We start from the raw sequence: 16,266 nt of genomic DNA on the forward strand, positions 1-16,266 counted from the left end.
CTAACACACACTCAAGGAAAGATCCAGAAGAGAGAGAAGGCAGGATGTGAAGAGATAACAACTGAGAATTATTCAAAGAGTATGGATTAAAAGGCAGAGATTATCTAAGTGGAAAAAAAAGTAAGACCCAACTCTATATCACCCATGAAAAAGCCACTGTAAGTATAAATTGTGGATGGTCTAAAGTAAAAGGAATCCCACCATAATCAAAACAAAGCTGGAATGGCTACTCCTATCAGATACATCAGATTTCATAAAAGAAACATTACCAGAAATAATAAGGGAACATGAAAAATTGGTAAGGATGTTTATACATCAAGGACATAATTTAAACATGTATATTTCTCAAAATAGGTTTTCAAAATACATAATACAAAAAACAAAAGCAAAAACAAAATGATAGAACAGGAGAAAGAGGTGTGTCCACAATTATGTTGGAAACTTTAGTGTCCTCTTTCAGGATTTCATGACAAATTAGTCAGATGACCTATTAAGACACAGAGGTCCTGAATAGCACCATCAGCCAACTTGACCTCGCTGATGTCTGAGACCTTTCCACCCAATACAACACAGAATACACATTCAAGGGCACATGGACAGGCCATATTTTTGGCCACTAAACAAGGTGTAAAAGTCATGCAAAGCTTGTTTTCTGTCCACAGCACAATTAAACTAAACATCAACAATGGAAAGATATCTGGGAAATCCCAAATATTTGGAAATAAAATAATACACAGCTGAGGAACTGAAGGGTCAAAGACAAAATTGAAAGACCAATACATTTTTTTAATTTAAACCCAATTAGCCAACATAGAGTACATCATTAGTTTCATGTGTAGCATTCAATAATTCATCAGTTTTGTAGAACACCAAGTGCTCATCATATAATGTGCCCGCCTTAAGGAGCATGGCCATATACAATTACTGCGATGCAACTGATACAGTGTTTCATGTGCCCTTGTGGTTCACAGGCTGAATCTGGCATCTCTTTGGCTCAGTCACACAGCATGACTTTCCCTTTCTGGTCTTTGATTTCCCTACCTCCATTTGGGATATCTGTGTCAATTGCTCAGAAATTCTTACAATGAGAAAAATTTGAAGGTGTGAGGAAGCTGGGACTCCACAGAGAGACTCATGAGGTCTGGAGGCAACAAATATCCGGTTCTAACCCTCAGGAAATAACAGCAAGGTAAACTCTACACAGTTATTCCAAAGGTCCGCAAATAAGATTGATATGCAGTGGGAAATTATTGCCATCTGGAAATGCAGGATCGATAACATGCCATATGTCCCCTCTCAATTTCCTTCACATCATTCCTGTGTTTCCACTTTCATTCATTCAGATTGATTTCCCAAACAAACCTAGAGGCAAGCCATCTCCAAGGCTGTGTTTCTTGGAAGAATTCAGGGCAAGAAAAAAATTACAAATGTTTTCATTTTGTTAATTCTTTCATATATTGCCCTTCTTTGTTATTTCCAATAATGTTGCTAATATTGTGGCAAGCATCAATATACACATTATCTTGACCACACAAAAATATATACGGATGGATTCCTGGAAACAGTATGTTAGGTAAAAGGGTTCACATATTGCAAGTTTAAATAAGTAACGCAAATTTTCCTTTAATGATTGGTACTACCTTCTCACCAGAGTTCTGGGAGTCACTCTTTATTGGAAATGTCCTTTCTTTCCAACACCATGGCAGATCGCCTGGTAGCAGAGACTAAATTCACTAGGTCATACCCCTGTATTAGCCCAGTATCTACTAGAAATATGTTCATGAGTTCAAAGGTTGTGCAAAAGCAAATACTATTTCTATGGAAAGAACAGGTAGGATGCAAGAATCAAGCATTCTAACTTCAAGGAAACCCACAAAAACAGAGCGGGCCAGTTAGTGGAGGGTCACAGTCCAAGTAATTGGCCAAGACATTTACAAACATTCTTAGTCTCCTGATATTCATGTAATTGAAATGTTCATTCAACAATTACAAACATACCAAATAATACAGAAAACAATAAAATGGTTTTGGAATTATGCACCTTCTTATGAGGTAGTCTCATAGTTTAATCACCTAGTTTTTTTTTTAATTATTTATATGGGAATAGAGTAATACAGTAGTAGTATTTTCACAATATACTTGATGGGTGGGTAATTCTCTAAGAAAAATAAAGGCCATCAATAATGAAATTTATGAAGTCTCCATTGCTCCAAACTTTTCTATTGCAGAAAAGTAGTTAAAATCTTAGTTGCTGACTTTCCCCCGGGATAAAATTTTTACTGGAAAAGTGGTTGGACTATGGAAACATTTACCAGCTGCAGGTATAATGCTCTGTCTGTTGTCAGACTCACAATTTCATTGGTTTATTTCTGGAGGATTATTTAGATGGCTGTGGTCTTATATCCAGGCCCCAAGGAAAGAAAAAAAAAAAAAAAAAAAAAAAAGGAAAGAAAGAAACAGGAGTCTATGAGGTGTGCCTTTGCGCTACAGAATAGTGATTTGTTATGCATTTGTCTAAGTTAAATAGAGTAGGCAGTCATCTTGCACAGTCCTGTATTATATTCTGCTCACTAAAAAAAGAAACACTTGTTTGGATAGTTGAAGGAGTCTCACTAAAAACCACAGCTCCCTTCTCCACTCCTGCATTTATTCCAAGTAGATTTGCAGCCCTTATGATGGTCCTTTCACCCATTAATCAGTAAGAATTGAAACATGTTTGACTCATGAATGCCACCATCATCTACTCAGATTTGTTATTATTTTAATGATGGTGATTTTGAATGTGACATTCCTACTAGAGTAGCAATTATGTGGAAGGGGAGGTAGCTGACTGTTGGCTCCCTTGGGTTATTAATCAATTGGTGGGCTGAGGGGCAAGAATTAATTAGGGATTACAAAAACCCTCCTTCGTTATATTAAATGGCTCATTGAAAACAAATAACCTCACCTGCATTAACTCTATGAGTTCAAAGATTAAAGAAACTGAATCGAATTCATTACAGGTGATTTTCAGTCCCCAAGCTGAGACCAATATAATGTTCAGAGGCGGTCTCCGTCTCAAGGAAAGCCCAGGACTTCAAATTATCGTGCTATTTCTAGTCCCTCCAGACATTTTCTAGATCCCACTGTTATGGTTTGATTCAAACTACCATGTTTTCAGGCATTGGCAGTATTTATAATGATGAAAGTGGGAAGAATCAGGTCTTGATATCTGTTTACTATTGTGAAATATTTGGTAATTTAAATCACTGGTAGCAGAATTCGAAAGTTTTGCTGATTTCTGCGATATGGTGGGATATGTTACATTCTTGCATGTGCATATTTTTTATGGTTTTCAGGAGAAAAACCTGTATCCTGGACTAACTTGTCACAATTTTTCCCTAGAACAGATTGCAAATATATTGGTCTCACAAATCAAATATAGCACAGAATGCATTTTTGTGTAACACTGTACCTGCAATATTAAGAAAAAAAAATCACTCTCTTTTGTGTATCTTGTTTTATGGAAGATCCAAGAAAGCTCTGAGTGGGCCTGTCATTTCAGTTTTCTTTCTCTTCTTTTTTTTTAAATAAATGTTTATATATTCTGTCATAAAAACAATTTATAAAACATATTATCTTCATTATAGAATATAGAAATAGGATGATGAGTTAAACTTAAGTAATTTAAGACTTTATTTTATAATAAATTTAAGACTACAAATATATATATGTATACATACATGCAGACACACACGTGAAGTTATCTTTTGCAGAATTTCATCTCAATTTAAAAATTGATTTCACATTATGTAAAAATGTAAACATTGGCTTGTTTCCTTTAATTTTATATCATGAGTATGTTGTCATTACTTAAACATTTTTATTTTTTTATTTTTTTTTAAAGATTTTATTTATTTATTTGACAGACAGAGTTCACAAGTAGGCAGAGAGGCAGGCAGAGAGAGAGGAGGAAGCAGACTCACTGCGGAGCAGAGAGCCTGATGTGGGGCTTGATCCCAGGACTCTGAGCCTGAGCCGAAGGCAGAGGCTTTAACCCGCTGAGCCACCCAGGCGCCCCTACTTAAACATTTTTAAAAAATTACTTCAACATTGACTTAATTTTGAAATCCTCCTTTCTAGGCACTTTTCCCTTTTATTTTCCTGAAGCCAAATGAGCATGTTGAGATGTTAGATTTTTGGTGTGTTTCAGACCTGAGCCAACCGTATGATCTCTATCTCTAATTAACTCTATGATCATTGTCAAGTCTTAAATCTTGACCGAATTTTCCAGCCTCAGTTTCACGTTTGAAGAATGGGGATATCTTCTTTTTAAAAATGTTGTGAGGAGTCCTTGTAATATTATATACAAGCATTGAACATCGTATCTAGAATGCAGTGATTGCTCAATAAAATAAGCCATTACTGGTTGTATACCAAAACTTCTCAATGTCATCCACGAGGTCTCTAAGGTCTCAGCATTTGGTAACAAACTCCGGTGTCAAAGAAAACATGTTCTTTCTTCCACGTATTAAAAATCAGCAGGGCAGTAGGAGCATCTCATGATTGGACGGCACTGATGAGCATCTACTTCCATTTTGAAAAAATCACCCTGCAGATATTTTCTTTTAACAAAGTTGCATTTGGCCTTCAGCCAGCCCACTCTTTTTGCTAGTTCTCCAGTTACTGCTCTGGATTTGTCCACATTTCCTTGTCCTATTACATTTACCACTGAGAGCTGTCGCTGCCCATGGCAAGGTAAGTTCCTCTCTGCAGAGATAGAATTACATGCCATACATTTTAAATGAAGGTTGTTTAATTACCTAGATCCCAAATATGCTTACTTGCCATATCTTTAAATAAAGTCTAGATATTCTGTTCTATACCTAACACACTTGACTCCGAGCTTTGTGTCTCCAAAGAAGGAATGGAGAAAAGTCTTTCAAAAACAAGTGGAATGGCCCCAAACGTTTTATTTATATTATTGCCTTTGTGTGATTTTAGGGCCCTAGCATCATCAATTATGGAGGTAAGTATTTAAAAATATCTGGCCATGTGGAAATAACCATGGACAAGTGCATAGACATGGACCTGCTAGAATGCTCAACATAAAATTGTTCATGAAATTAAAAGATTAAAGGCAACGTACATCTCTAAAAACATTAGAGAAATTGAGCAATAATTTATGATTTTGCAGAACTTCGTAAATGAATAATGCTATCAAAAAAGATTTCATGAGGGAGAAATAAAATAGTAGTTGTAAAACAGGTCTGTTCATTGTGGTCCAATTTTGTTAAAATAGGAAAGAATACGTATATAAATCCAAGGAATTTGTTTGCCAATTTATTTATTTTCCAATTTATTTGTTTTCCTTTTATCTGTACTTTAATATTATGTTCAGTCACAATGCATAACTTCTCTAATAGCTAAAACAGAAGTTTTTGTTTTGTTTTGTTTTGTTTTGTTTACTTTAAACACGGTGAATTGGAAATTCAACTTAATCTTGCCACATAAACTAGGTTTACGTCATCAGTCCATTGCATGGACTCTTGTCAGGAATAAATATTTACATGACTCTTGAATTCTGTCTCTCTATCACTTGCAAACAGAGCTATTTGGATAAAGAATAATATAGGTCAATATTGAAAACCTTCTTCCTTTGTATGATAGGCAGAGTGATACCTCCTCCTGCCCCCAGAGCCTGTTAATATGTTATCTTCCATGGTGAAAGGGATTTCACACATGTGATTAAGGTTTCGGTGGGGAGGCTCTCCTGGATTATCTAGGTGGGTGCCATGTTATCACAGGAATCCTTGGAAGGGAGGCAAGAAGTCAAAGAAGGAGTAATGACGATGGAGACAGAGGTCAGAATGTCTGAAAGAGGCCATAAACCAAAGACGGTAGGTAGCCTCCAAAGCTAGAAAAGACAAGGAAATGGATTTTCCCCTGGAACCTCCAAAAGGAATGCAGCCTTCCCAGCTTCCTGATTTGAGGACTTTTGATCTCCAGAAATGTCAGAGAAAAAATTTGTATTGCTGTAAGTCACTAAGTTTATGGTCCTTACTTGTTACAGCAGCAACAGGAAGCTCGCTCTTACCCTTTGCAGGACAGCATTTGCTGCTGAATTGCTTGGCAATTCCAGGATAAAAGCAGGTCAGACATTCAGAAAGTACTCTCTGGCTTCTTTCTCTTTCACTCTCTAAGAGTGGCTTCACAAAGTTCCCTAAAAATAAGCATTCACCATTTCAGCCATTAAAAAAAAAGACAGTTTCAATGATCAAATGGTATAACAAAGAAGCCATGAATGCCCACATTTGCAACCAATGCAAAGGAGACATGGGGCTCCTATCTGGAAGGTGAACATGAACAGTCCCGCACCAGAGGTAACATTTCAGGCAAGGCTTCCCCGCATTTCAGTCCGCGGGGTTCCAGCAGTTGAAAGCGCCTACCACGAGAGCAAGTGAAAATGTGGTTATAAGCTCTGTGCTGACAGTTTTTCCTACTTTGAGAGTAGGAAAAAAGAAAGAGAGAAGAGAGAAAAAAGAAAGAAAAGAGAAAAAAGACAAGAGAGCAGAGCCACTCTTGTCCATGTGTTGCATGGGGGATGCTTTTCGCTTTGTACATCGTTACAGTGGAGCTGGGCACAATTTCTAAATGCACCACAATAATATAAGGAAAAATTATTTTTTCTCTTCCATAACATAGTTATCCTCTTCAGTAACAGTTGTAATCACAGGCAATACCTAATCAGGGATGGATCTTGGAAAATGTGAAAAAGCACGTAGCAAAAATAAATCCCCTGTAACGCACGGTTAACATTTTACCTTTTCTCTCGCTCTCTCTCTCCACCTCGCCCTCTCTCCCTCCTTTCTTTTCTATTTATTCATACACTTCACAAACAAAACAAAACAAAAATAAACCGATCTCTGCTGTGGTGTCATACTGTGTTATACACCATTGTCCGTTCTATTGTCAGTCAGCCATTTCTTATTAGCTGCCAAGTCTCTGGTTCTCCAACTCTGGCATGTCCTACAACCAATTGGAGACCTCATTAGAGGCACACGACACTGGGCTCCGAACCCAGAGTTGCAGATTTAGTGGGTCTGGGGCAGGACCCCTAGCATTTCATTCTAACAGGCTCTCATGGGGGTGTGGATATTGCTGACTGGGGCCACGTTTTGAGAACCACCACTTTTTTCAGAAGATGAGTAGCTGCCATTGGAAGATACTGTACGCTCCTCTTATCTCTTCTATTTCCAATTATATTGAAGTGTTTACCATGCCCACTCAGTACATTTGGAGGTTTACGGGATGATACACGAATGTTCAGTAAGCACGCAAGAACAGACGTTGTTCAGAAAATTCAAGAACAAAGAAAATTTGCTTCCACTCTATGGATGGTTCTGGTGTTCGAGACATAATAAATAATTGACATCATTTGGCTCCAAGTGCCAACTAACTCTGCACGTATAAACTGAAATTTTATGTACGATGGTACTTGTTTCTCAAGGAATCCCATTTAAATACAATTTTCTAATCTTATGTGTTTTCCAGGTAGTTCCTGAAACCGGTCTTGTTTTTTTTTTTTTAATTGAACTTTTTTTTTTTTTTTTAATGGATTAACTGAAAGGGCTGGCTGGAAGCCTTGGAATGTAGGAAACCCAAGCTGTTCTGGTTGCACCATCCAAATGTAAACAGCCTTCCTTGTCATTTGCTGGCATAGTGTTTGGGACACCGAGTTATTTCACTTTATTGAAATTTCTCTCATGAAAAATGCATGGAACAGGCTTCACTTCTGCCAAACCCTCATGTATTTGCCTCACTGGGTGCAGTGAAGATTTGTGTGTAAACATATGGAAAGCCCTTGTACTGTCTGAGTCAAGCATAGAACAAGAATTATTCTTACTGCCCATAGGAAAAAAGGGTAACATAGATAAACTTTGCACTGGCATCCACTTTCGTCTTAAACTCTTTCCAGAACATTCCTGCTTACCTGTGCTTCTGCCCAGAGTGACAAGGAACCCTCTTGTTGGCTTAAACCTGGACGGGACAAATGGAGATTTTTATGGCCCTAGGGTACAGTGACCTATTCCTTAAACTCAAAACGTAGGACAAATTATTCATGGACTCATCTCTGAATTGCAAATTTAGTGATTGGATATGTCTTATAAAGTCATAAATGGGAAATTAAGTTTGGTTATCTATTTAAAAATTAATCACCTTGACTGAATAAAGATTATGTGAAATTAAAACTAAGGCATGAGACCTATGGCATAGAGAATAATATAGTGGCCTGTACTACTTTTGACATTTTGCAGCTAAAACTAATTGGTTAGATTGAAAATGTGCAGCTATAGTCCTAGGGTTTTAACACAAAGCAAAACACAAGTCACAGAGATAATTTTTAGATTTTACTTAACACATACCTCCAACTACTCATGTAAATGAGCTCTGCGTTCTGATGCCCTGTCCATTCAGTCTGCCTATCTCCAATTAACAATGACATGACAATTAACTCATAGGGCATCCTATGGGTTTATCCTGTGGCTTTCTGTCACCCACAGCCGACAAGGGGTATATCCCAAGTGCTGACAATACCAGATCTGGATGCAGACAGACCTGGGCCCAGACAAGAGCAGATGCTGGAGAGTTCCGTGCACACCCCGGGCTTGCCACTCGGTTTACATCTGTGCCAACAACCGTTGTTGCTCGCCTGGGAGCCAGCATCTGCGTCTCTTGGCCAAAGTTCAGTCCTCAGGCTCCGTCAACCTTTTATAAAGTGCGGTGCCCTTGGTGCAGCAGCTTTCTTGGGAACATGTTAGAGATGATAAAAAGTCTTGAGTCCCACCCACACCTACTGAATGAGAAACTACAGTTGAACAAGACGTCATGGTGCTTCTGCTGCTGCTGACATCTGAGAGCCACTGGACACAGAAACGCACTTACTCTGTGGACAAGGAGAGCCTCTTTACTTAGCATTTTTGTGGACCCTCTTGTCCTCCTGACAACTTTTTTTTTTTTTAATGATCTTGAATTTTGTTTATTTATTTACTCCCTCTCCCCCTTACTTACTTACTTATTTATTGGTGGGTCTCTGTGGGACTTAACCGAATACCTGACTTAGGTATTTCATTTCCCCATCTTACTTCCTTAGTCCCCCACTGGTGTTTCCTGGGGAATACTCCTTAAGGACACAACAAAAGCAAACAAAAACAAAATTCCCCAAAAAAAGACCATGAAACTAGCATAGTGTTATATGTTAATCATACCTCAATTAAAAAAATACTTTTATGGGAATCCTTTGCTTTAGGGGACTCCAACTGAAGACATTTGCTTATTATAGTGTGCTATCCCCCTCAAATTACTCCATCTTTGGCGCCCGGGGTTCTGAGCTGAGAATACAGGTAGCACCATCACTGGGTACTTCAAATGGTCTCGTGCCTGCTTCTGAGAGACAGTAAGACCACTCGTGGGGCTCGGTCAGCACTCACTGAGGTGCTCTCCCTATCCCCTCCTCTGCTTTGATCTCAAACCCTGTCCTTTCTTTTGTTGGTATTTTTAGTATTATTGCCTTCAATTACCATCAGTATTCTCATTAGAGTCAGAAATCGTACTTTGAAATGAAGATGGGTCATGATAACATGGACAGGACTGGAAGAGATGATGCTGAGTGAAATAAGTCAAGCAGAGAGAGTCAATTATCATTTGGTTTCACTTATTTGTGGAGCATAACAAATAGCATGGAGGACAAGGGGAGTTAGAGAGGAGAAGGGAGTTGGGGTAAATTGGAAGGGGATATGAACCATGAGAGACTATGGACTCTGAAAAACAATCTGAGGGTTTTGAAGTGGCAGGGGGGTGGGAGGTTGAGGTACCAGGTGGTGGGTATTAGAGAGGGCACAGATTGCATGGAGCACTGGGTGTGGTGCAAAAACAATGCATACTGTTATGCTGAAAATAAAATAAATTAAAAAAAAAAAAAAAAAGCTGGTCTGTGAAGCAGAGAGAGGTCGCCCTTTCTGTAAGAGGCACAGCCCCAAACGTTTGGTTTCATTCTTGATGCTTGGCATGGACTAAAGCTTTGCTTGACCTTCAAAAATAAATAAATAAATAAATAACTTTTTCTTGTGTGCAGAAATACAAACCACTACTGAATCCCAGTGCATCATAGAGAAAGAAAGAAAAGGAGCAACCTTCTTGATCCTCAGAAGCTGGAAGCTGGCCTGGCACGCATACCTAGGCCACACCATTCTATCAAAACTTGCGATCTCACAGAATACCAGACTTAGCCCTGACGAAAGACATAAAACAAGGCCACATTACACCTCATATTTTTGCCTCAGTGCAGATTTTTAAAAATTCCTAGTGCCACCCACAAAATACCAAACACCACCCTTTCTTGGCTAAAATGATAGAGCAATCCCTCACCAACCAGAGATTTGTTTTTGTTCTTGTCTCCCCTCTTTATAGGTAGATTTATTGAAAAAAAAAAAATCACATGGAGTTGTCCTGCCTTCTAGAAAGTTTTGCTTCTTCAGCCCTTCTGTGAGTCACCCAACTAAATCCTGTAATAAGTTCTTTCTAACACATTTTTCCTAAAACACCCCCATGTTTCCCCAAGCTCTATCTTCTCCCTTCCTCCAATAAACCCACCTTGTGGAACTACTGCTGTGTTTCTGGATGGCTTTGTCTGAAGCGCATGGGCCCTACTGAGAAGACATAAGGATGCAAAGCCGTAACCCAGCAGTCTAGCCATGGAGAAGTCATGACGAGACACAGGGGAACTGGGAAGGCTTTTAGGTTTTTATTTTTGTTTTTCCCAGTTATCGTTTTATTTGTTTGTGTGCTGTGAACCCAGTCTTATTTATTGCTCAGGCTCTTTCTCCCAGAGGACCTATAGATCTTATGATCACCACTGGTTGTTGGAATAACAGAATTTTCAATGACATACAGGGCCCTTAGTATCATATGTAGGACACTATTAAGACAATAGCTCCTCCCACCTCCTCTCTAGTGAAAACAATATTTAAATATTTAAAACAGCATTTAAATATTTCATAGGTGACACGAATTTCTGGGAAGTTAGAATCTGCACAGTCTGACAAAAATATGAGAGATAGATCATGACTAAGACGAAGAATATATTCTTGTCTCAAAATGAATGAGGTAGACAAGTCTTTCAGGGAGTCAGAGAAGGAGGAGAGAGAAGGATTGAGAGGGTTGATGGTCACAAGCCTGGAATACCAGATGAATAAAAGTTGGGGGGGGTACTGCTGACTCTATTGTCACGTAACTGGAACGAAGGAGACCGTTGACATCCACGCTACCTCGGCACTCACCACCTCCACCTCTTCTTTATGTAAGTCTCCAAATACTCTCATCCTCATCTCCATTGTCACCTCCACTACCTATTCTAGCAACACCCTTACCACCCTCATTTTCACTGCTATCTCTAATCACCATGGCAACAACCCCCTCCGTACCACCTCCACCAGCACCATGGTTCAGTGAAGAGCAGCTCTTGTCCCCAACTCACATGCACCTCCACATGGCTCCCACAATAATTTCACAGCTTGCAAGTTGCTATTTTATAGTTTGATTGCAAAGGAGCCTCCATGTTCACAACAGCAATGGCCACGATAGTGAGACTGTGGAAGGAGCCAAAATGTGCATCAACAGATGAATGGATAAAGAAGATGTGGTCCTGGGCGCCTGGGTGGCTCAGTGGGGACCTGGGGACCCTGATCTCAGGGATCTGGGATTGAGTTCCACATCAGGCTCTCTGCTCAACAGGGAGCCTGCTTCCTCCTCTCTCTCTCTGCCTGCTTCTCTGCCTACTTGTGATCTTTCTCTGTCAAATAACTAAATAAAATCTTAAAAAAAAAAAAAAAGAAGATGTGGTCCATGTACACAATGGAATATTACTCAGCCATCATAAAGGATGACTATTTACCATTTGCATCAACATGGATAGACATAGAGGCTATTATGCTGAGTGAAATAAGTCAATCAGAGAAAGACAATTATATGGTTTCACTCAGGTGTGGAATATAGGAAATAGCACAGAGGATCATAGGGGCAGGGAGGGAAAGCTGAATGGGAAGTCATCAAAGATAGAGAAAAGCCATGAGAGAGTCTTAACTATAGGAAACAAACTGAGGGCTGCCAAAGGAGAGGTGAGTTGGGGGATGGGGTAACTGGGTGATGGGCATTAAGGAGAGCACATGATGTGATGAGCCCTGGTTGTATATGCAACTGATGAACTATTGAATACTACATCTGAAACTAATGATGTACTACTGTATGTTGGCTAATTGAATTTAAATTTTTCAAAAAAGGAAATGAGCCTCATATCAACCTTCTCCAGTTGCCTTTCTTTTATAGTTTAAATATCAGGGAAATAGAGTAAAAGAAATATTTGGAGTATATACTCTCATAACTCATACTGTTTCACTTCTGAAAATCATGATTGTGGAAATGTTAACTCTAACTAGTTAACTTAGATCTTCCCCCACACCCTTGCTCAGCTGTACATTAACTAGGAAAGCTAGGCAGGAAGAATGTGGGGATTTCATCTGCTAAATTCCAGGAACCCTCCCCCTGAGTCCCTGTGGTAAAATCAGTTTATTGACCTCTAGTGTTGCCTTGTCCATTTATATGTCCATTCTCATCTACATTCTAGTTAAAATGATTAAATCTAGTTCATGTGGAAAAATGGAAATAAGTAGATAAATGCAAATATGTTCATGTTGACCATGTCTTCTAAGGCTCTTTATCCAGTAGTACAGTTGTACTGAGCTGCTTCTTGCCCAATTGTCCTGGTAACCAAATGTGAGCATTTCTAATATTGTTGGCAGGGCTAATTGTGCAGTTGGTGGTCATGGAAATAAATGATGTTAACTGGATGGGTCTGGGATTATGCCCATGGTGTTATTCTCATAAACACAATGCGCTAACCAACTGTTGCTTAGTCAAAGCCAACTGTAGAGTGAAGCCTTCTCCAAATTTCCTTTGCCCACCACGACAGACTTGGCTGGAGACCCACTTTCACGCTTGGTTAAGTTGGTGAAGGTTGGCCAAGTCAGTGTCTCACCACTGACCTTACCATTATGGCTTTGCCCTGCCCATGGCGGTCATCCCCAGTAAAAATATTCAGAGAGTCTTTTGTCATTTTCACGCTGTTGGTCTACCTCTTATGAGGTAGTGTCTCCAAGGTTAGAATTAAACACATATTAACTGAAAACTACATCAGGTGGAATCCACATTGTGAAATCATCATCTGGGTTAATAAATGTCTTCTGCAAGATTAATTGTGCTTTCTTTTGAGGCAAGGCAGAAACAGACACTTTGTCACTGTCACTGGTCTTTATACTATTTTAAAAAAGTATAAACTGACTATGCTGGCTTTTTAAATTATTAAACTTTTCATATAAACATATCAAAAGTTATGTATGTAAATAAATACATACATAGACTTTTTTTTTTCCTCCCCCTCCACCTCATTCATAGCTTATAGAATTCTGACCACACTGACTACCAATCTTTGGCAAAAAATAGGTTACTATAAGTACAAATATTTGGTCTGTTAAATATGAGTTGAAATTAGATTCACTTTTAATGGCTCTATACCCAGGAAGAAGTTTATACTTGTAAGAAAATAAGCTTCAAAAAATATCTATGACTCTCCAAGGGAAATGGGACCATTTGCCTATAAATACACATATCGTCCCCATTTAAAAATAAATACCCTACGTATGGCTTGCCAAAACTCAAATCCTATCATTAGCAAGCAATTCTTATGAAGAGGCATTTCATTAAATTAATACATGGGAGAAGGCAATTAGGGATGTACTATACTTTAGGGAAGAAAAAATACATAAATAAATGCTTGGGAAGGGATGTTTTGCATCAAATGTTGTATATTCCAAGATTTTCCCCCAATATGAAAATAACTTTTACCACTTGGCTGATGAAAAACTGGACCTAAGTAAATGTGGCTAGACCCTGAACAGTTGTAGTCAACACATGGGTGGCAAAACCAGAAGCAAAACAAAACAAAACAAATAGTGGCCACTTAAGTTTTAAAGAAAAGTGGCATGTTGACTAAGTCAGGAAAATGATTTAAAACAAAATGAAAATATAAATAATAATTAAACATAATTATGTAAGGAAATAGGTAATTTACTATAAATAGAAGGTTTACCATTTTGAAAAAAAAAATAAAAACATGATCAGGTATCAATGAATCCTTTATCTGAATTTCCTTTTCAAAGCATTTGTCAACCACATTGACTTTTTTTTTTTTTTAGATTTTATTTATTTATTTGATAGACAGAGATTACAAGTAGTCAGAGAGGCAGGCAGATAGAGAGGAGGAAGCAGGTTCTCCGCTGAGCAGAGAGCCCTATCTGTGGCTTGATCCCAGAACCCTGAGACCATGTCCTGAGCCGAAGGCAGAGGCTTTAACCCACTGAGCCACCCAGGCACCCCCCACATTGACTTTTTATTGTACCTTTTGCCTTATTTTGTGCTTGTCCCATGATGGTCACTTTTAATATAAAATTTCAAGTTCTGTCCTAGCAAACATTTTTGGTAATGTATCTTTGGTAATTTATTTCCCTGAAATTGCCCTTTTCTTTCTTTCTCTCTCTCTCTTTCTTTCTTTCTTTCTTTCTTTCTTTCTTTCTTTCTTTCATAAGACCCATTAGCTAGATGGTGGCCCTCATGTACCCGCTCTCTAATTTCCTTATTTTTCCTTTGTTATTGCTGATCATTTTAAATTTTGTTCTACTGACGCTTGACTCAAAATTATCTCCCCATCTGGCCACATGTTTTTAAAAAGTGTAGTTCTCATCTTTTTAGTTGCAAAACCTCTTGGATTTTCTCTATTTCTTACATCCTGTTCTTGTATAGATATCCAGTGTTTTATAGTCTCTTATCAATTTAAGTTCCTAAGTTAGGTTTTCAAGTTTTCTTCTAACCCCCCTGAGTTCTTTTCCAGTTATTTATTTTCCTTTTTAGGTTTTGTTTTAATTCCAGTCAGTTAAAATACAATGGATGTCTGCTTCAGGTGTACAGTACGGTGATTCAGCACTTCCATACATCATCACCCAGTGCTCAGGTGCTCTCCCTAGTCCCCATCACCTGTTTCATCCCTCCTCACTCTCACCTCCCTTCTTCCAACTATTATCTCTCTGTCTCTGGTGTCCAGGCTTTCTTCCAGCATCTGATGAAAGATGACTTCCCATTATGTTTCAGGGTGAAACATCAAAAAACTGATTGGAAGTTCAATGTTTGACAGAGTCTTATCAATTGGTGGGTTTTATTTTGTGGTAACTGGTATGGTTTTTGCTGTTTTATTGGAGGACTCCAAACAATAGAATCTTGTATGTTTCTCCTTCTCTTTTTCTGTGTGTGTGTGTGTGTGTGTGTGTGTGTGTATTTTCCTGGAAAGAATCAAAGAGCTTCTTGCCTATGTTTGCAAATAGATAGCCTGAATAACATATGCTTGAGTAAAAAGTCAGAAAGAGGCTGATAGTCTTCTGAACTGATGCATGAATTTTCATCTAACCCCCTGTTTTCAGATCAGCACCCCCCACTGACCATCAACCAGGGATGCTCCCCCAATCCGAAGCTTTCTTGGTTTCCTATCTCCAAAGAACAGATCTTCCTTCCCTCTTTTAGGGAGCAGATATAATATTGGGATCTGTTTCTTACACAGACTTGTATAGGTGCAAGTCCTTCTGTTTTTTTTTTTTTAAGATTTTATTTATTTATTTGACAGAGATCACAAGTTGGCAGAGAGGCAGGCAGAGAGAGAGAGAGAGAGAGAGGAGGAAGCAGGCTCCCCACCACGCAGAGTCCGATGCAGAGCTCGATCCAAGGACCCTGAGATCATGACCTGAGCCAAAGGCAGAGGCTTTAACCCACTGAGCCACCCAGGCACCCCAGTTCTTCTGTTTTTACTCCCTTGCCCTACTGTTGCTTTGCTATCCTGTGCCCAATTCCCAAGTCTTACCAAGTTCTGTGGTGTGAATTGGTTGATCTTCATTGGCATCTCATCCCACAAACATCCACATTCTCCTTAATTTTTTTTTTTTAAATCAACCATCTGGTGACTATACTCCTGATCTCTTTCTCTCTCTTTTTTTTTTTAAGATTTTATTTATTTATTTGAGAGAGAGACAGTGAGAGAGAGCATGAGTGAGGAGAAGGTCAGAGGGAGAAGCAGACTCCCCATGGAGCTGGGAGCCCGATGTGGGACTCGATCCCGGGACTCCGGGATCA

General features: G+C 38.9%; 1 protein-coding gene across 1 annotated transcript in view; it reads right to left on the bottom strand.

Annotated features, from left to right (window-relative positions):
- LOC132004100 (ATP-dependent RNA helicase DDX18-like) overlaps positions 1-8,506 on the bottom strand; it is a 19,877-nt gene extending 11,371 nt beyond the window's left edge. Inside the window, exons 1-3 of the mRNA XM_059380172.1 lie at positions 8,406-8,506; positions 7,973-8,019; positions 6,044-6,202 (exon numbers count right to left, since the gene is read on the bottom strand). Coding sequence (XP_059236155.1) covers positions 6,044-6,202; positions 7,973-8,019; positions 8,406-8,506 — 307 coding nt within the window. The remainder of the gene's footprint in view (positions 1-6,043; positions 6,203-7,972; positions 8,020-8,405) is intronic.
- Between the last annotated feature and the right edge of the window lie 7,760 nt (positions 8,507-16,266).

The sequence above is a fragment of the Mustela nigripes genome, chromosome 16, assembly GCF_022355385.1.
Source record: "Mustela nigripes isolate SB6536 chromosome 16, MUSNIG.SB6536, whole genome shotgun sequence".
Lineage (NCBI taxonomy): Eukaryota > Metazoa > Chordata > Mammalia > Carnivora > Mustelidae > Mustela > Mustela nigripes.